Below are 20,987 nucleotides of genomic sequence, written 5' to 3' on the forward strand. Positions count from 1 at the left end.
ATTATTTAATAGCCATCCATCATGCCAAAATCTGAGAACGTTTTTGTTCAAGTTGGTCTCTCAATGCTCTCTTAAAAGTCTCCGGCATAAAATGTGTGGAAAATTAAGCAAAAATTGGGTATTGTTAAATTCAAATTCTTTTCATTGCACAAATTAATTTTCATTGCATATAGACAGAACTTTTTGGAAACCGTTATAATAAAATGTTTTACAGAAAGATTTCAAATGCATTTGTGCTGTTTGTTTTTGCACAAAAAACAAGGATAATTTTTGTAAAATTAGCTGTACAGTGAAATTTCTTGTTTTATTTTAATTGTTTTGCTCTTAAGAAAATAACTTGAAATTTATCTCCATCCAGTTGTTTGTTACAATTTCACAATGTGCATACCTTCTTTTGCATACTAGTCTTAGGTTTTTTAGCCAATCTTCACAAATTTGGTGTTAAGTTATTCAGCAATGTGAATCTCAATAATTTTTTATTGAGATTAATGAGGCTTTAATTTGAAACTAATCAGAAGCCCACCTAAATTCTTTAGAAAGCCAAGATCTATTTTAACTGATTAAAATAGGTGGAATGAAGTGTGGCTACTGCTTAATTGGACTGAAAATTTGCAGATGAAATTGGACACTCCGTGTCTGCAATGGTGATGTAATCACTTATTTTTCATCATGCAATCTGGAATTACATGATTTAAGTTAAAGGTGTCAGGTGTCTTAAATGATGGGTCTTAGGCACATGCACATAGCATACTAAATCTTTTGAAATGCACCAGGAAGTGATGGTTTGAAGACTGTGATTGGTTGTGATTAAAAAATTAAAGCAGCACTTTTAAAATATGGTCTTTTATAAGCAAATTTGTCTCTATGGCCACGTTCACACTGCAAGTCTTAATGCTCAATTCGGATATTTTGCTCAGATCTGATTTTTTTGTTTGTTTAAAATGTGGCCTATATCAGATACCAGTGTGAACTGTTTACTGTTTCAAACTGACCCGCGTGTGCAAACAAACAATAACAATGACGTCACATGCAGCACGTCTTTGTGCTAAAAAGTTGGCGAGGTTATGGAGGAAATATTGTATCATCTGGTGCAAGCAAACATATCATGTAATGCTATAATGTGATGTACTCAATGCAAACACTATGAGCTGGTTCCCGTAACCACTTTATATAACACTTAACACACACGTTTCCGCCGGCACCAAAATAAATAAATAAATAAATTTTCGCTGCCAAACAATTGCGACAAATGTCAATGTAGACTGATGTAAATGGCACATCAAATCCGCCTTGGTTGTTCACACTGCTGCCACATTGGAAAAAAACAGATTTGGGTCTGATTCAGGACCACATATGGAAGTGGCCCAGATCCGATTTGAAAAAATTTGAAATAAATAATTTCGTTATGATTTCAGCATTTTGGCTGTTTTGGAGATGTTAGCTCCAAAATGTTTATCCCTGAATGCCATAGCGGAAGAATATCTAATCTATAGCATTTTATTAACTCACTATCATTATTAAATATTGTATGCAACACATTTCTTCTCTCTCTGCAGTTTTCGGCCAGTTTCTCCTCTGCCAACTTTCGGCCATTTCCTCCTCTTAAAAGTCCTTAACACTTTTTGACCTTATGAGCCCTTTTAAGGGTTAAGATGCTTTTATGAATAACTTTCTTAGAATTACATCACTAAGAGCAACTCTTTGCACTAAGAACTTATATGAATATGGGCTTAGATGTTTTAACAAAATTCATCGTAATAAAAAAATTGATTTTGCAAAATAATGCAAAATGTTCATAAAGGTCACAACAGGATGGATGGGCAATTCAGCAATTGTATGACATTTAATAGCCAAAGAGAGAGAAAACTAAATAGATAGTGTCATACACTCAAGCAATCATGACTTCATGACATTCAGTAAAACAGCAATCATGACTTCATGGCATTCAGTAAAACAGCAAAAATACCTACATTGAAATACAAAAGATTTTATTCAAATAGTCAAATTTATTAACATGTTACTGTGTAGAAATATTTCTAAAGTCATGAACACCCTTAGCAGGTTGTCTCTTTGTTCACTAATAATATAGCCTAATTAACCACTTTTAGTAAACCAATGTAGAATCCTAGGATGAGATGTTGTGGAAGGATAGAGGTCTTCCAATAATCTGATGCCATTTAGGAATCAGAGGAGGAGTCTTTCACATCTGTGCTTTCAGTAGCCTCGCTTACTTCACTCATCTCTTTGCTTTCTCCTCCACTGTCTCCATCACCCTCCTTCTCTCCATCCTGCATTGACAGTTTCTGCACCAGCTCTGTGACTGCAGCTGTTTGCGAATGAGGTACCTCAGATCCCCACAGGCGCACACCAGGTTTCTGCAGCTACACAAGAGTGTCACAAAATGTTATAACGACAGCAATTGGACACATCTGGGAAACTAGTGCATGAACAGTTGAGAAGTTTACATGCCCCTTGCTGAATCTACACAATGTTAATATTACTATATAACATTTTTAGTTTGGTTTTATTTAGTTAACATAAAAAAGCTATTTAACATAACGGGTCTTTACATATAGTCCACAAAACAAAATAAGACAAGAGCATTCTTAATTCTTTTAAAGGATTCATTTAAATATTTTTTTAAGTTATCATTTTGCAGATTCAACAAAGGAGATGAGCTTACTTTTTCAACTGTATAACCAAAAAAGTGAATAGTTTACAATAATATCAATACACAAACATTTGAAAATAACAAAAAAAGGATGGCAGTTTGTAAAATTAGTTGTATATACAACATTTACTATAAAAATTTAGTTTGAATTTTGGTTGAATTTAGTTATTTTGAAAATGTAATCAATCAAATATTACTAAATCTGTGGGGAAAAAAATCCTGCATGGTTCCGCACAGATGAACTAAAAATCAAAGTTAGAATGCTACCTTTTTTCCCCCTTATAAAAAAGTATAGTTTTACTGTTTAGGGTTAGAATCAATGTTCTACATGGGTATTTGTTCTATTGCATAGGCTCTTACAGGGGCCCAGTTAAAATTTACATGGACTACAAGTGGGTATTACTTTTGTTGTTACAAATTTAAGATAATTTTACAATTTATCACCAAAAGAAACCTTTTAAACATAGAAGAGAGAACGCCTGCAACCAAAAAAGATAGCTTTCATGCATTTACAGTTGATGCCAAGTGGGCTCACTGGCTACACAAAATCTGAATGGACAGGTTTAACTACAAACCAAAATTATTTTCCTGCTTTTGTGTGTGCAAGCTTATTAGACTTGCCTTGTGTAGACTTCCCTTGCCTTCATATTATGTACCTTCTGAAACTATTAAAATTAAATGAAACTGATAATTTAATTTGCTTTTACTAAGCCAAAAGACATTTAGGTTTGAGATTAAAAGATTAATATGAAAACAATAGAATATCAGATAAACAACACAGAAAATAGCACACAGTTCATCAGACCACGAGTTTTAGGTGAGCAAAATCACTGGAGCATGTGCTAGCCCTTTTAAAGCTGAAAAAGTAGGAAAAAAAGCAGAGGCATTTCACAAGCATTGGGACATTGGATACAGCCAATGCAATCTGGAATGTCCTTTAAAAAAATGTTTGGTGTACTGAGCAACAGACACTGAACAGGTCAGTCAAGGAAAAGGCTGCCAGCTATTAAAATAAATATATAAGTAAAAACACTGCCAGAGCTATCTGTGATATCACCAACAACCTCCTTAATGAAGGTATCACAACCCAACATTTGAAGACTTTTAGAGCAGAAACATAAAGGCTACACCACATGATGCAAACCACATACCAGCAGGAAGAATCAGGCCAAATTGGAATTCAAGAAGTACAGAGATGAGCCAATTTCTGAAACCAAGATAAAGTTCTAATGAAGTTAGGAAAAGCCATTGTGTGAAGAACAAAAGGCTCTGCTCATGATCCACAACATGCAATATTATCTGTTAAACATGTTGAAGGTAGTGTTATGGCTTAAGCTTGCATGACTGCTTCAGAAACAAGACCACCAATAGCAGAAGAATTCATTCAGAATAGTATAGGAACAAATGCATCCACATTAGTCAACAGCTCAACAAAGATCCAAATCCAGATCTAAAATTAGATTTGGATTTTAATAAAACTGTATCCCTGCTAACCATGTATATAATAATGAAAATTCCTTTTCACTTATGAATTTTCATGTGCTCTGGAATAGCTGAATATACCCCCTTACTTCCTTCATTAATTCTGATGGGCTTTCAGAAAGTTCCAAAATTTGTGTTAAAGAACAATAACTATTTGCCAAGAAGTGAAATAATCACTATATATAATATTTTTTTCTTAATTATACTATTTATTAATATTGGTGAATTGAAAAGAACAATCTAGCCATGGGGGTCACAGTCCAGTGACTTCTGTGCCGGTCCCAAGCCTGGATAAATAGAGAATAAATTCCCTTCCTACGTCAGGAAGGGAATCCGGCATAAAACATTGCCAAATTTAACCATGCGAATCGTCAATACGAATTTAATACCGGATCGGTCGAGGCCCGGGTTAACAAGGACCGCCATCGGCACCGTTGACCTACAGGGCGCCGGTGGAAATTGGGATACTGTTGGTCGAAGAAGTAGAGGAGGGAGGAGTGTGCACAGACAGAGAGAGAAGAGGAAAGGTAAGAGTATAGGACTGAGAATAGGAACTCTGAATGTTGGTACTATGACAGGGAAAGGTAGAGAGCTGGCTGATATGATGGAGAGAAGGAAGGTAGATATACTGTGTGTACAGGAGACCAAGTGGAAGGGTAGGCAAGGCGTCAAGGAGCGAGATTCAAGCTGTTTTATTATGGTGTGGATAGTAAGTAAGTAAAATGGGGTATGTGTGGTCCTGAAGGAGGAGTTTGTAAGGAATGTTCTGGAGGTGAAGAGAGTGTCAGAGTGAGTATTCATGAGTCTGAAGTTAGAGATTTAAGGGGTGATGTTGAATCTTGTTAGTGGTTATGCCCCACAGGTATGTTGTGAGTTAGAGGAGAAAGAGAGATTCTGGAGTGAATTAGATGAGGTGATGGAGAGTATTCCCACGGGTGAGAGAGTGGTGATAGGAGTGGATTTTAATGGACATGTTGGTGAGGGGAACACAGATGATGAGGCGGTGATGGGCAAGTTTGGAGTTAAGGACAGAAACCTTGAAGGACAGATGGTAGTGGACTTTTCTAAGAGGATGGACATGTCTGTGGTTAACACTTAATTTTCAGAAGATCGAAGAACAGAGTGACTTACAAGAGTGGGGGTAGGAGAACACAGCTGGACTACATCATGTGTAGAAGAGGCAATCTAAAAGAGATTAGTGACTGTAAAGTGGTAGTGGGAGAGAGTGTAGCCAGACAGTATAGGATGGTGGTGTGTAGATGACTGATGGTCTGTAAGAGGAAGAGCTCAAATATAGAGAAGAAAACTAAGTGGTGGAAACTGAAAAAGGAGGAATGTTGTGAGGAATTTAGACAGAAGTTGAGGCAGGCTCTGGGTGGTCAAGTAGTGCTGCCAGATGACTGGGAAACTAGAGCACAAGTGATCAGGGAGACAGGGAGAAAGGTGCTGGGTGTGTCATCTGAAAGGAGGAATGGAGATAAGGAGACTTGGTGGTGGAATGAGGAAGTTCAGGATAGTATTCAGAGGGAGAGATTAGCCAAGAAGAAGTGGGATATGGACAGGACTGAAGAGAATAGACAGAAATACCAGGAGTTACAGCACAGAGTGAAGAGGGAGGTATCTAAGGCCAAGCAGAAGGCATATGACGAGTTGTACACTAGCTTAGACACTAGAGAAGAAGAAGGACTTGTACAGGTTAGCTAGGCAGAGGGATCGAGATGGGAAGGATGTGCAGCAAGTTAGAATTATTAAGGATAGAGATGGAAGGGTGCTTACAAGTGAGGAGAGTGTACAGAGGAGATTGAAGGAATACTTTGAGGAGCTGATGAATGACGAAAATGAGAGGGAAAAAAAAAAAAGAGTAGAAGGGGTGAACTCTGTGGAACATAAAGTAGATAAGATTAGAAAGGATGAAGTCAGGAAGGCTTTGAAGAGGATGAAATGTGGAAAGGCAGTTGGTCCTGACGACATCCCGGTAGAGGTCTGGAAGTGTCTAGGAGAGGCAGCAGTGGAATTTTTAACTAGTTTGTTCAACAGGGTTTTAGAAAGTGAGAGGATGCCTGAGGAATGGAGAAGGAGTGTGTTAGTGCCGATCTTTAAGAATAAGGGTGACGTGCAGAGTTGCAGCAACTATAGGGGGATAAAGTTGATGAGCCATACAATGAAGCTGTGGGAAAGAGTAGTGGAAGCTAGGTTAAGGAAGGTGGTGGAAATTTGTGAGCAGCAGTATGGCTTCATGCCCAGAAAGAGCACAACAGATTAAATTTTTGCTCTGAGAATGGTGATGGAGAAGTATAGGGATGGTCAGAGGAAGTTGCACTGTGTGTTTGTAGTCTTGGAGAAAGCGTATGACAGGGTGCCAAGAGAAGAGCTGTGGTACTGTATGAGGAAGTCAGGAGTAGCAGGGAAGTATGTCAGAGTGGTGCAGGACATGTATGAGAGGAGCAGGACAGTGGAGGGGTGTGCCGTAGGTCAGACAGAGGAATTCAAAGTGGAGGTGGGACTGCATCAGGGATCGGCTCTGAGCTCCTTCCTGTTTGCTATAGTGATGGACCAGTTGTCAGAAGAGGTCAGACAGGAGTCTCCTTGGACGATGATGTTTGCAGATGACATTGTGATCTGTAGTGAGAGCAGGGAGCAGGTGGAGGAAAACCTGGAGAGGTGGAGGTTTGAGCTGGAGAGAAGAGGAATGAAAGTCAGTCGTAGTAAGACTGAGTACATGTGTGTGAATGAAAGGGAGGGGAAGTGGAACAGTAAGGTTACAGCCGAAAAGCCGAAAGAAGGTGAATTGAAAAGAACATATTGAGATTTCTAAAAAATTTTAAAGAATATGGAGTAAAGAGACTAAATTTCAGATTTTAATTTTGACATAACTGGCACAGTATGACATGTAAAATGCTATTATGAATAAAGTATAGGGGTGGGCAATTTTAGAGTCATATAAAGTGCAAAATCCAATTGGGGTAGTGATCGTTGTGCACTCGAGTACAGAAAATTATAAGTTCTAAGTGTTTTCATGCAGAAAGAAGCTACTCCCCGTTCTCATTGTGTTTGCATTCAGGAAATGCGTTCCTGACTGCAACAGACAGAAGAGTCTAAGATGGCTGAGATCTTTCACCATATTCCGTCATATTCTAGCACCACTTGTTGTAAACTGGCTGCAGGTTATGGAGAACAGTGTGGATGTTTCCAGCTAATTGCACTACCATCTATCCTGCTAGGTGCTGTTCCCAAACCAGGTTGGTATGCTTCCTGTCAGGGTGCCCTCAAAGGTGCAAGTGTAGAGGTTCCTTAGAAACTTGGAGGGAACGTTAAAATCCCATAATTGTCTAAATGTAGTTAGCAAACAGCATTTTAACAGAATTTTTCTTAATGCTATCCCAATGGCTAAGGGCTGTGTGTAGTAGATACGCGACAGCATCTTCAGTAGGGCAACTGAAGCAATATTCAAACTGTAATAGGACCAGGGTGTCCAGAAATTAAGAGGTGATGAAGTCTCTGACCAGTCTTTCAAAGCACTTTATCACTATTGAGGTCTTTGGGACAGAAGCAACAAAGGACTCTTTAAAGCACATGACAAAAGCACATGACAATTAGCCACTCTTCCTGAGAAATGCCAAGCTATAGCCTTAAAGAATGTGTAACAGGTGCTCATTTACTATGACAATGTCTGCATTCACCGTTCTGGAGGATGGTGCTTTATAGTCCATTTATATTGTACCTGGTTGGGCAGTTAATGTGTTAATGGAAGTGCATTTGAGATTGGCATTGTTAAAATCCACATCATATCCTGGTGAACAGTCTGGTGTTGTGTGAAAGCCTCTAGAAATCGCACAAGGCAGTATTCATGCATCAGGAGGAATATAAATGGCAATGTCTATGACCAAGATTAATTTTTGAGGGGGGAAGAAAAAAAACAAAAAAAAACAAAAACATTTTATAATCAGGAGCCCCAGGATGACTGTGCAAGAGCATATGAGAGACAAAATGCTTGTGCTGTCACACCAGCTGTTGTTTACAATCAGAGGAGGTTGCAATCCCAAATATACCTCTGAAATCTAATACTGGTGCTAAGGATGTGAAGCTTGGTATCCAGGGACTGGAAGTTAGCTAACAGGTTTTTAGAAAGAGGAGAAAAGTGTGCATGAGACTGTTCCTGACTTTGCTTGTTTACTCTCATGGGCGCTACTTTGTTCCTACCCAGGTTCTCCTCTGCCAGCAAGGATCCAGTGTTACAAATGCATATAAGTACGGTATATAAGTACGGTAGATGTTGTAAAAAGAAAAAAGATTAAGGCAAAGGAAAGTCAAAAAATGAAACCATGGTTGGAGCAGTTGAGACAGCAGCTGACCTCAACACCATTAGTACTTTAATAATTAGTTTTTAATTACGGTAATAAAAAAAATAAAGATTATTAAACAGTTACATCATTGATATTGCAATTGGTGTAAAAGCAATGGTGTACTATTATTGATTTTTTTTTTTTTATCATTTTTGCTTACTTTTTGCTTTTTTTTTTTTTTTAAATAAAACTGTCAGAATACTTTATTCTGTGAAATATTCTCCTAATTAAAATAACATAGCACACAAAAAACCCTGTGTAGTCACATTATGCTCATTGATAGCCGAAGTACACCACATGTACACCATCTACATTATGCCCACATACAGCCCATTCAGGACCCACCATATACCACCGTCCCCTTCAATGATAAGAACATGCAGCCTAACTGGGACCCCATCATTAGCTAATATGGGCATCCAAATGTGGGCAACATTAAAAACTGAAAGGAAAATGGCCCCAATTTCAAGACTATTTTGGACCTATAAGGACAATACATGGACATGCTGGCTAGCATACTGCACAAGCACTTTTATATTTCATAGAAACCAACACACAAACCATACCTCATCTGCCATCTGTGTAAGGTTCCTCTTCATTGCATATGCGTCTTCACCATCTGCATAATATTTTGGCTCTACCTCACTTATTCTAGAGCAGAGTGAGAAGAGCAGAACATAAATATGTTTCATGTAAATAAAATTAAAATAAAAAGTAATTTTAAGGTAGCAAGATACTTACTGAAATTTAAGTGTGTTGGAGTACAAATGAAGGGCTGCCCGATTGCTGAAAAATCAATGAAGTAAAAAACAAGCAAGACAAGTTCTTTTTCCAGAGCATCTACTAAACTAGAGGACGAAATGTAAATTCCATACCTTTTTCTAACATGAAGAGATACATATTTGGCATTAAAGTTCTCAATCATGGCTCGACTGGCCTGGTCCATTAACTTCTGAGCCAGACCAAGTCTTCTGTGGGAACGTTTAACTGCCTACACAGTAAACAATTACCATAAATAACAATAGACATAAAATAAATTCTGTCTCTGAGACAAGAGTCATTGGGATAACTCACTAATGATGTAATATGTCCATGAGGCACATCATCTGGATCTTCCTCCCTGCAAAGTAAGAAAATCTATTGAAGACATTTTATATATCAAAAAATAAAATAAACAAAACTATTTTTAACTTACATTTTGGCCAGAACATATCCAACTATCTTCCCATTCTCATCCTCAGCTATATAGGACAGCTAAAATACAAAACCTGAGTCAACCACAAGCACAGCCATACACACGTGATCATTGTGCACAAGATATTGTGTAGTTTGCGGCAGACCTGTGGCCAAGACAGTCCATGGTAGAAGTAGTACTTCATTTGGTAGTTTTCTGGAAGACATAGCAGGTTGCAGTGCTGCATGTTCATCAAATCCTCTGGCTGTAAATAATAAAGCATTGAAGAGAAATTATATAGGACTCACTGACTGAGTATGACGCTTTCCATGCAAAGCTAATGCTTGTTAGCTTTATATAGCTGGATAATGACAATATTTTTTTTCCCGGAACATTATTGAAAGCTATTTTAGCAGACATTAACTGTATAAGCGGCGATGCATTCAAATGATCTAAGCAGCTAGTTGGCAGGATACAATATTGAAGCATATATTCACTACATCGTCAGGTAATGTGGAGTAGCCCATAACAAGGCCATTACTCACCCGGGCATTGCGAATATTCATTTTTAATATTTGCTTATTATACAATATCCGTAAAATATATAAGCTGCCGGTAAATTTGCACAACTAAATCTGTTATGTGTCAAAATAACATAGTAATGTAATTATTCGTTGTTACAGCAAAGTAGGCCCAATATCAAAGTCACTACCGCTGCCTAGCGCGGTTGAAAGTTGACGCATTAAACTCGCATGCGCACAATCCATGCGCATGCGTTATAATGCAAGCGAGACGCTTCTTCTTCTTCTTCTTCTCCTTCTTCTTCGATGTCTTATGGCGGTTAGGAAACCAGCTTTAAGTGTATATTCCGCCACTTACTGGGATGGAGTGTGAGGCGTTGGTAAGAAAAAAACTATATCTAAAGATTTTTACACAGATTTGTTCAAAATAGCTTTATAACCTTTAGAGAAACTGTTTAGCACATTCTATAATGTGAGAATTTAAACCAGTAGATTTTACATATTCTTCTAATTGGATTAACTGGACTAACTACCTTCCATATGCCATACAGTTAATCAGCACATGTTCTGTGGCCCTTTACACAATGCCAGAGACATATAAATTTCAATTAAAGTTTTTCAATTCTTTACTTGTATAGCAGCTTCACAGAACATAAACAATTATTTATTTAATGAAATATTCATTTTATATATATATATATATATATATATAAAATAAAAAAATTCAAGATTCAGGATATTCAATATATATATATATTGAATATCTTGAATCTTGAATTTTTTTATTTTATATATATATATATATATATATATACATACACACATATACATACATACACACTGTGAACTATATATATATATATATATATATATATATATATATATATAAAATAAAAAAATTCAAGATTCAAGATATTCAATATATATATATATTGAATATCTTGAATCTTGAATTTTTTTATTTTATATATATATATATATATATATGTATATATATATATATATATATATATATATATATATATATATATATATAGTTCACAGTGTGTATGTATGTATGTATTCCTTGGTAAAGGAAGAAACCTTGAGAGGGACCAGACTCAAAGGGGAAGCCATCCTCATATGGGTGAAACTAGAGGGTGTGATTACAAATATACAGTCAAACAAATGTTGTATTGGTGTAAGGATCACATGAAGTTCAGATCTCCTCTTAGTATCACAGAGCCTAACTGGAGCTGGTAGATCTGTAGATGTCTCAGGATTCTCATAGAATCGGCCTCATCTCAATGGATCGGATCTGGTACAATGTGTGGATGTACAAGTCCAATGTAATAGTGCAATGCGAGATATATATATATATATATATATATATATATATATATATATATATATATATATATATATATATATTGGTAATAAGCATTGGTTTTAAAATGAACAAAAAAATCCTTTAGTTATTAACAAACATAGCCTAATTATTTGTGATTAAGATTCATCCACTAATAGAATGGCACATGACGTGCTATCATAATTGAACAGGTGCTAATGCATGTGAGCCAGAAAGAGAATTCAATGAGAAGACGGTTGGGAAAGAGAAAGTTTGGCGAAACAGTTGGAAAACAGAAAGGTTTATTTTCAGGGTATTCAAGCAAAAGTGGACAAGTGATTATTTTTTCGTTCCATGCAAAGAAGTGGCTGTTTGTCTTATCTGTCCAGAAACAATGTATGTGTTCAAAAAATACAATCTGAACCTAACACACAAGATTTCAAGGCCAAATTAGAGCAGACGACGTTTCAAAGCTAAAAAGTGTAAAATCTGTTCAGCAGAATACAATTCAAATTAGCTTTCAGGTAGCGGTAGGCTGTTCAGTGATGCTGAGTGTGTCAAGATGAATGCTGTTCGCAGAGATGTGCCCCGATAAGAAAGACCTCTTAAATGCGGCGAGTCACCCTGCAAATACAATTACCAGACAAATTGAAGAAATTGGGGATAACGTTTAGGCCCAGCTGCAAGAGAAAGATTTTGCAAGATTTTGCAAGATTTTGCATTAGCAAGGATAATATTCAAACCCAATTGCTTGGATAACATAAAATTGGGTTTAATCAAATGCACTAACAAAGGCAATAACAAATAACACTAAGAACATTGAAACACACACCATGAGAACAAAAAACAACAAAACAAAGACAAGGACTCAGCAAAAAAACAGGCACAAGACAACAAGTATGTATATGGATGAGAATCGTTGAAAAACAAGGAATAATTGTGCAAAGGTGGGAAGGGATTAAGGATAGGGTGGGGGAACAAACATGATAAACAAAAGCACATGGCACATGAAAAAAACTGCCAGAATGTCCCCCTAGTGTCCAGGCAGGGAACACTCCATGCCATTCCTGACAATCAGACGCATGTATAGAGAAACTGAAGAAAAGACTTCTCACCCCCCCTTTACAAGTTCACTGCCTGATTCACTAACAAGCACTATGTTGCAAAGATTTGAAGTGGGAATTGGTCATAAAGGTGGTGGTGTCATGTATAACCTACATCAGAGCAACCAGACTTAACCAACCAGAGCAACCTTAACTCAACCAGAGCAACCAGGCAGTTTCAAACCTTGCTCTCTGAGCTAAATCTGGTTACAAGCTGCTACCCAAAATCAATGCATTTCTTATGACAAAGGGCAAAAATGTCTCAGAACTGATCAACACAGAATGGAAGTGGGACCTCGCCTTTTTAACAGATGAAACAGAAAATTTTAACGGCCTTAAGGCAAGGGGAAACTAATGTGTGACATGTATTCATATCAGCTGAGAAACCAGTGGCCCCATTCCCAGCAGAAAAGTGCGTGGAAATGCTGAAGGCGGAGTTTGGTGTATGATTCTGTGAGTTACGCCCACACTATGTCCACACTAATGAAATCCTCAGAATTGTGAGGGACCAAATGCTTAAGTATCTTTTTTCAGATGGCAGGAGGCTGAAGAGTGTTTGAGGGGTGTGTGAGGTCATCTAATAATATCTGTAATGGACAGAAGAGAGACTTGATCTTCTGAGTGGTCCTCACTCTCCACTGCAGGAACTTGCAGTCCAAATTTCTGTTTTTCCCTCTTCTCAGTTGCAACTCTCAGCCCCTGCATCTGAGCTACACAGTTTAATATCAATTATCCTTAAGCCCTTTAACAAAAAAAGATAAATAAATAAATAACATTTTACATACACAACATGAGTGTGATTGCGTGAGTGAATGAGTGTGTGTGCCCTGCGATGGGTTGGCACTCCGTCCAGGGTGAATCCTGCCTTGATGCCCGATGATGCCTGAGATAGGCACAGGCTCCCCGTGACCCGGTTGGAGAAGTTTGGATAAGCGGTAGAAAATGAATGAATGAATGAATACACAACATGAGCTCAAAGAATAATTACATTTAGAGAATATGTTAGTGCTTTTGAATGATTTCATCAGCTCTACATCTTTCTTGCTTATCAAATATTGTGCAAAGCAGGGTTTTGGTAGTTGGGTATTTCTCTGTTTTCTATTTTTGCTACTTCTTTTGGGTGATTCATCTATAGCTGGTCTAACCTGTTACCCTCTCCAGTGAACCTTTACCCTTCTTTATTGTCTATTGGTGATTTTAGATCCGGCACTTCTTGTTAAACACACTCGCCCCACCACACGCTCAGGAACACTTGTCCTCTCTGGTTGAATAGTGGCACTACACAGCTTAGTATGACTTCCTGTGCTATCACTGATCGTTCTGTATGATGATGTTCAAATTCAAACTCCATCAATTTGCTTCTGCTAAAACAATCCTTGTTATTTGTAGGATTGAGTATTTCTGGTCAACAGAGGTGCTGTCTCTCCAGGGATGTCTGAAATTAAAGCATCCAGTAGCAATACAGAAAAACATGATTATCACAGTAGATAAAACCGTTACCCCAACTACCCAAACTAATTCTTGACAATTAAACTATAAGCAACAGACATTGTACTCAAAGACTGTACATATTAAAATGTCAACCAATGTAAAACCAATGTATGTTACGCCATAGCATTATCTATAAGGCACAGCAGTTTTTTTTTTTAATAAAACATTCAGTCGCAGCAAGTCAGATGAAAAACTAAATTACTGAGACATTTCTCAGTTTCTATGTTGACACCCTGCTGTACATGAGAGATCGGGATCGGAAACAGAACATCATACTGATCACATGTAGAGTACTATTTTCACATTTGCTACTTTTAATGCAATCACATGCATTAACATGCATAGATAGGATTTCTTGGAACAGGAATATGAGGCTACAGTGGGCACAGGATCATCAACACTGGGTAGTTGAAGCCCATTGGTTTTCTTTTTCTTCAACTCTTGTTTTACTAGCTATGAGCCTCCTCATCATCAACATTGTCAAAAAAAAAAGTTCTACTTGAATATGAATTTTTAAATTAAATGAAAAACTATTCATTTTTATTATACATTGAGATTTTAAAATTGCTGTTGTGGCTTTATGCTTTAAGCTTGTTTCAGTCAGTCAATTTTATTATTCAATAACAAAATTTTCTGAAAAGATAAAAAATAAGACCAGCTCAGCTAAGACCAACCAGATTTTATTTCTAGTTCTTACAAATTATGTATTAATTATGACATCCACTGACTAATAAAAAAAACAATAATGAGTAATTATTTCAAACAATTTAAAGAGGAAAAACAACATTTGTACTACTCATAATATCAACGGTGCATATGACTGTATTCTATGAAATAACAGTGCTCTGCATGGCCCTCCCTGAAAAAAAAACATCAAAGCATCAAATGGAGAAAACACTGAGAAAGCGATCAGGCAAAAATGGTTTCTTCCCTCCTTTTCTTAGTGAGAATGGTGCCAGGCTTATGCTGGGCATCAGGATGGTTGGCAAGCTCAGGTGGGCATGTAGACACAGGACTCTCCAGTATGGCTTGCTTCAGGTCATAGAACACAGATGAATCCTCTTTGGTCAAGAACGTCATGGCTACCCCACTTTTTCCAGCACGACCCGTACGGCCAATACGATGGATATAGTCTAATAGCACAGAAAAACTCAAGTTATTTTCAAGGACATTATACACCATGGGTGTGCAATTTTATCCAAAATAGCCAGTGTGGGTGTAGGTTTTCATTCCAACCTTGCAAAAGCCACACCTCATAGTATTTTGAAAGTTCAATTGATTAAATGTGTGGAATCAGGTGTAGCCTCTTGATTGGAAGGAAATCCTGCACTTACACTGGCCTTAGCTGATAAGATTTGACACCTCTGTTCTACACTATGTAGGCAAAAGTTGTGTACACTCGACTATTATATGACCTGACCTTTGTATTACATCTTGAAATGTGCCAACAAGGATTTGTACCAATTTAGCTACAAGTGCATTATTTGTTAGGTTGGGCACATGTCTCAAGTGAGAAGGCCTGGTGTGTACTCTGCGCTCCAATTTATCCCAAAGGTGTTTAGTGTGGTGTCAGGACTTGGGCCACTTGAAATCTTTAACCTGAACCTTGGCAAACCAAGATTTATAGACCTCAGTGTACATTGAGGCATAATCATAAGAAAAATCTTAAACCTACAGCATGCAAAGACATTCCACTTAATTCTTAGCTTACACCTGTGTGGCAACTATTAGGAAAGACTCACAAGAGTGTGATGGCCAGATGTACTCTGAGTTTGGCCATATAATGTATTGGCAATTATAAAGTTAAATAGTAAATGTGAGCCCCTATTAAATCAGCCCTTCTCATTTTTATACTTATCTATCAGGAGAAAAAACAATAAATACTCTCTATACCATAAATATTTGATAGCAATTGAGATGAAGATGGTAGAGAAAACATACCCTCAATATTCTTGGCCATGTCATAGTTGAGAACCATGGAGACATCATGGATATCGATACCTCTTCCAGCCACGTCTGTGGCCACCAGGATATCCTTGGCTCCAGCCTTGAGGTTGGACAGTGCAAACTCTCTTTGCTCTTGTCCTTTACCACCATGAAGTGTACAAGCATTGTACTGGGAAGAAGAAGAACAAAGCTAAGACTGAAGTTTAGGTGTGCATTCAAAGCAATCAATGTAAAATTAGGTCTGGTTGTAGTGTGTAAATGTCATGTCATTCCATTCACTGTGCAACAATAATATTAAAACAATTTACCACACTGGCAAGCCTAGCATAATAAAATAAATACACAGAACAATAAATAAAACACTATACATGCAACAGGATTTAAGATTTAAGAATTAAAACCTCACATATTTCTGCATAGCATTAAAAACAACTATTATATTGCTGCAACTTCTACTACTAATACATGTGACTCATAGCAGGTCAGGAACATCATACAATATATAACAGAACATTCAACAGAACATAAAAAAGCAAAATAACTCATTAAATGTAGCAGACATATAACTCATTCAGATGTGGACCAAAAAAATGTACAAACTGAGTGTTAAATATGGGTAGTCATGAGCAATATTTGTGCAAATAGTATTGGTGGTGAGAAATGCATCAACAATACCCCCATTTTCTCCAGAGACTTGGCCAATACATCACACCCTTTCTTCTGGTTTACGAAAATAATGATCGGAGGCTCAAAGCCATGTGACAGGACTTCCAAAAGCTTTTTCCTGTTGCCAGAACAAAGACAAAATGCATCACAAATAATACATTATGGACACATTCTGGGGAGAATGAAAACTTGCTTGCACATAATATTGTATGATGTGTGTGCTCCTACCTTTTCTCTGCTTCTGACATTAGAATAACCTTCTGTTCCACTCTCTCATGTGGCTTTCCTGCAGAACCAATGTACACCACAGCTGGGCGCCTGAGGTAACTTCTGGCCAATCGTTCTACAGCAGCAGGCATAGTGGCTGTAAACATGACTGTCTGAAAGGAAGGGTGGTGGGGAATTGGGAAAGAATTTAAGGCATATCATTTTAAATGGCATACTCTGCTTTTATGCTTAGTTTTTTCTAACCTGTCTGTATTTGTGTTTTCCAGACTCAAAGTTTAATGTCATCTTCTCTGGATCCTCAGCTTCATCTGTGTCTGGCTTTTGATTGGTCACAGGTATGTGTTCCAGAATCTTCTGGACGTCAGGTTCAAAACCCATGTCAATCATCCTGTCAGCTTCATCCAGTACCACATATGTACATCTGCTGAGTACCAGGTAACGATTCTCCAACACGTCAATCAAACGACCGGGTGTGGCTATTACAATCTGATGATGAGATCAATAAAGATTAGCAAATTTAAAACAATACTTATTAAATAATTGTGATAGTATTTTTAAATGAATCATCCTGATACTATGTAGTGTGAAATCAGAACTAAAGCTGCTCTAAAAGCTGCTGTTCACATCAGGTCACTAAGCAATAAATTCAATTCCATATTTGTAAAGCGGTTTTAGCAATGGATGGTGTCTCAAAGCAGCTTCACAAGAATCTAGAAAAGCAGGATAGAAATTTCACATTTAAATGTTTCCCTAATGAGGCAACAGTGTCAAGGAAAAACCCCAAGATGATCTTGAGAAGAAACCTTGAGAGGAATCAGACTCAAAATCTTCATTGGGATCACACCAGATTATAAATCAGATCAAAAGACACAACATGTTTTGGAAGGAGTCTCTCTCCCAGTCAGCAGCCTGTCTTAGTTACACTTATTTTTTCTCCATTTTCATAGCTGCAGCTATGTCTGTGTGTATTAAATGTGCCAGTAAATATTGCAGTTTTTTTTTTTATTATTTAATAGTAAAATTGAAAAGTTTGGAGCCACTGCCGGCATGTTTAGTAGCATTTTCAGGTCCAAACAAAAATCTCCACATAAATATGTTACTATGAATCTTATAGACACAAACTCTGTTCTACTGCTGGTTATATATAACCCTCAATTGCAGTGTCCAGGTTTCCATGAAGAGCTTTCATGATGAGCTGTGATCTAAGATCTTGGCAAAGCCCCATGGAAAATAAACAGCCGCTTCATAAATAGAAACACAAAGATCAAGTCTATTATCAAATTTATAAAATTCATGTGTTGTGTCAGTCAGCTGTATGGTCTGGTCTTTATCAGCAATCAGGTCTGTGCTGAACTTAGAGTTCATAATGACCCATTAGTTCCTCAGGAGCTCTCGGCTACACTATTATAAACTGTTGTTGAAATGACATTATCTACATTTACACTATTTACTGTAGAGTGTCACCCAAATGAGGATGGGTTCCCTTCTGAGCCTGGTTTCTCTCAAGGTTTCTTCCTTTTGTCATCTCAGGGAGTTTTTCCTTGCCGCCGTCACCTCTGGTTTGCTCATTAGGGATAGGGATGGATATATAGTATTTTAAATTAAGTTCATCTTTTTAAATTCATTTTAAACTTTAATTGTATGTTTTCATTTATTATTTTTTTCTTATTATTAATATTATAAATTTATTTCTTTTCCTCCCTCTTCTGTTTCCATACTTCTGTAAAGCTGCTTTGAGACAATGGGAAATCGTTAAAAGTGCTATACAAGAAAATTGAGTAGAATGTGAAATTGTTCATTAATCAAATTAAGCTTGCTACAGAATTCTACCTCCACCTTTTCTCTAATGAGAAAAATAAATTTGTCCCCTGAAGTCCCTCAAGCTTCAGTAGTTGGAATGACATTCAATCACTATGTTCTCAATAAACAATAATAAAATTAACTTCCATCAGAAAGTAAAGAATGTAATGAAAAGGAGACCATTTTAGAAAACTGAATTTATTCACTTTTTGGAAAAATTAATTCTCTCACTAAAGAAATTAATGAAATAATTAAAGGGGTAGGTTTTCAGAGATTTTCATTTGGAAAGGTGAGATGATTGACTAGTTACAGGGGTCTGTTTTTACTTCATTGGAACTTTGTACTACTGTCAGAAAGGTAATTAATGTATATTTTGTAGTGACATTTGTTTCATATATCACTCTGCTGATTTTCTTTCTGAAAAAAGAAGTGTCATTTGCTGTGTTTGAATTGTTTGTATAATTTGCAGCGAGTTTTCGTGTTTGACTCAGCGTTTAAATTATACTGTTTTTTATTTTCTCTTTTTGGTAAATATATAACATTGTCGCTTTCCTTTGTTATATTCTTCACTTTTCTATCACAGTTAATTTTATTCCTCTTCTTCAGGAGACGCTTTTTGTTTCCTGTCTTCAAACAGATAGTGAAGGAAACACTCTTTGGATCTTTTTAATATTCCGATCTGATTTAAGTCAAAACTTTCAACTTGTCCAGTATGAGAGCTGCAGCATGTTTATGAATTCTTTCTCCGTCATTAGCGTTAATTTTACTTGTGATAAGTCTATTTTAGTTAGCTCTCTGACAGAGAAGATCTTAGTTTTAGAGGTGCAAATCCAGACACTAGAGAGGGAAAGTGATGGGGTAGCTTCTGTAGGGGAAAATCTGGATGCCTTTGGCGGAGTTAGTAACCCTCCAACTCCGGCCCCTCACAGCCCTCACAGCGGGGTGAATGGGTGTCGACTTGGCGGCATAGACACAAAGCCAAAGCTAATGCCCATAGGAGCGCCACTCCTCTCTGCATCATGTGTCTAAGAGGTTTGCTCTCCTCACATACTGTAGTTAAATAACAGGCCTCGTTAATCTGTGACAATTCAGACCCAGGGCCATGGAGCAGATAAGCAGGCTAATCTGACTGTCTGCTATCTGCATTGAGTCGTCACCCAGAGTTCACAATATAGAGACTGTGTCTGTTTTCCGAGCTAAACAAAAAAAAAAAAACTATAAACACTCAGAAAAATTGTTTTAGTGAGTATACCCCTAAGTAAAAATGTCTAAATTGGGCCCAATTGTTTTATAAGTGCATGCGGTGAACTTTTAAATACTCCTCCTAGGGAATTCATGCGATTGACATCAAACGTGGTGAACATGATGCCGAGACATTGCACTTGCTAAATTTCAAAGGGATTTTTGATATCTCGAACGGTGCTGCCATGGTGAGGCGACTAATTTATGGCGCATTCAGAGAAACAGGAAATGTCTAATATCTAAAGCAAAAATGTCTTATTGGGATGACACGCAGTGTGTATGTTCGGCCAAGGATTCCGATCGCATCGATGTGCCTATTGTGAATCTCGGACACAGCACCACCAACAGGCGCCAGGAAGTGTGTCAGTCACAACAGTTGCATGTGGTGTACTTTTAAATACTCCTCTTTGGACATTCATGCGATTGACACCAATTTTTGATATCTCGAACGGTGCTGCCATGGTGAGGCGACTAAGTTATGGCGAATTCAGAGAAACAGGAAGTGTCTTCTAACTAAGGCATAAAATGTCTTATTGTGAGTCGTGGTAGTGACTCACAATAAGTCGTGAGTCGTAGCGCCAACAGGCCCCAGGAAGTGTGTCAGTCACAAAGGTGGATTTTTTGACAGCTGCATGCGGTAAACTTTTAAATGCTCCTCCTAGGGGGTTCATGCAATTGAGACCAGATTTGACCACCATGACACAAGATATTAGAGATGCGAAATTGCGAATGGATTTTTGATCTCTCAAACACTTTTGCCATGGCATCATGTCAAAGTTTACTTTAATTTCAAGCATATTTAAGGCTTTTGGCATGCTTAGATTAACTTGAAATTTTACACATACATCACATTTGTCGGCTGCTAAGTGTGGACAAAAAGGTGTCTCTCTTAAGTGGCTCACTAGGGCCCCCGTTTGTCTAAAATGTGGGGTTTCATTTACCCACAGTCCCCAAATGGTTCAGTAACAACGTAAAATAATCCACTGATATTT

At 37.4% G+C, this 20,987-nt stretch overlaps 2 protein-coding genes across 2 annotated transcripts in view; both read right to left on the bottom strand.

Annotated features, from left to right (window-relative positions):
• Positions 1-1,971: 1,971 nt before the first annotated feature.
• On the bottom strand, positions 1,972-10,466 carry naa10 (N-alpha-acetyltransferase 10, NatA catalytic subuni). The gene is made up of 8 exons (XM_027145255.2): positions 10,216-10,466; positions 9,837-9,935; positions 9,692-9,750; positions 9,571-9,616; positions 9,372-9,487; positions 9,238-9,282; positions 9,063-9,147; positions 1,972-2,381 (listed from the first exon to the last, which is right to left on the bottom strand). The coding sequence occupies exons 1-8, from the start codon at positions 10,234-10,236 to the stop codon at positions 2,178-2,180; spliced, it is 675 nt and encodes a 224-aa protein (XP_027001056.1). The 5' UTR covers positions 10,237-10,466; the 3' UTR covers positions 1,972-2,177.
• A 4,310-nt stretch (positions 10,467-14,776) lies between these two features.
• Positions 14,777-20,987, bottom strand: part of ddx23 (DEAD (Asp-Glu-Ala-Asp) box polypeptide 23) — a 30,447-nt gene continuing 24,236 nt past the window's right edge. Inside the window, exons 13-17 of the mRNA XM_027145072.2 lie at positions 17,197-17,439; positions 16,954-17,105; positions 16,735-16,843; positions 16,054-16,228; positions 14,777-15,245 (exon numbers count right to left, since the gene is read on the bottom strand). Of these exons, the coding sequence (XP_027000873.1) occupies positions 15,022-15,245; positions 16,054-16,228; positions 16,735-16,843; positions 16,954-17,105; positions 17,197-17,439 (903 nt within the window). The 3' untranslated portion in view covers positions 14,777-15,021. The remainder of the gene's footprint in view (positions 15,246-16,053; positions 16,229-16,734; positions 16,844-16,953; positions 17,106-17,196; positions 17,440-20,987) is intronic.

The sequence above is a fragment of the Tachysurus fulvidraco genome, chromosome 23 (genome assembly GCF_022655615.1).
Source record: "Tachysurus fulvidraco isolate hzauxx_2018 chromosome 23, HZAU_PFXX_2.0, whole genome shotgun sequence".
Lineage (NCBI taxonomy): Eukaryota > Metazoa > Chordata > Actinopteri > Siluriformes > Bagridae > Tachysurus > Tachysurus fulvidraco.

Excerpts from the sequence above, each read along its gene's own strand:
- naa10 (XM_027145255.2), bottom strand. The coding sequence starts at position 10,236 with ATGAATATTCGCAATGCCCGG. Across the intron at positions 9,617-9,691 it reads GGATATGTTCTGGCCAAAAT|GGAGGAAGATCCAGATGATG; the intron begins GTAAGTTAAAAA and ends CTTACTTTGCAG. Across the intron at positions 9,283-9,371 it reads TCTCTTCATGTTAGAAAAAG|CAATCGGGCAGCCCTTCATT; the intron begins GTATGGAATTTA and ends TTGATTTTTCAG.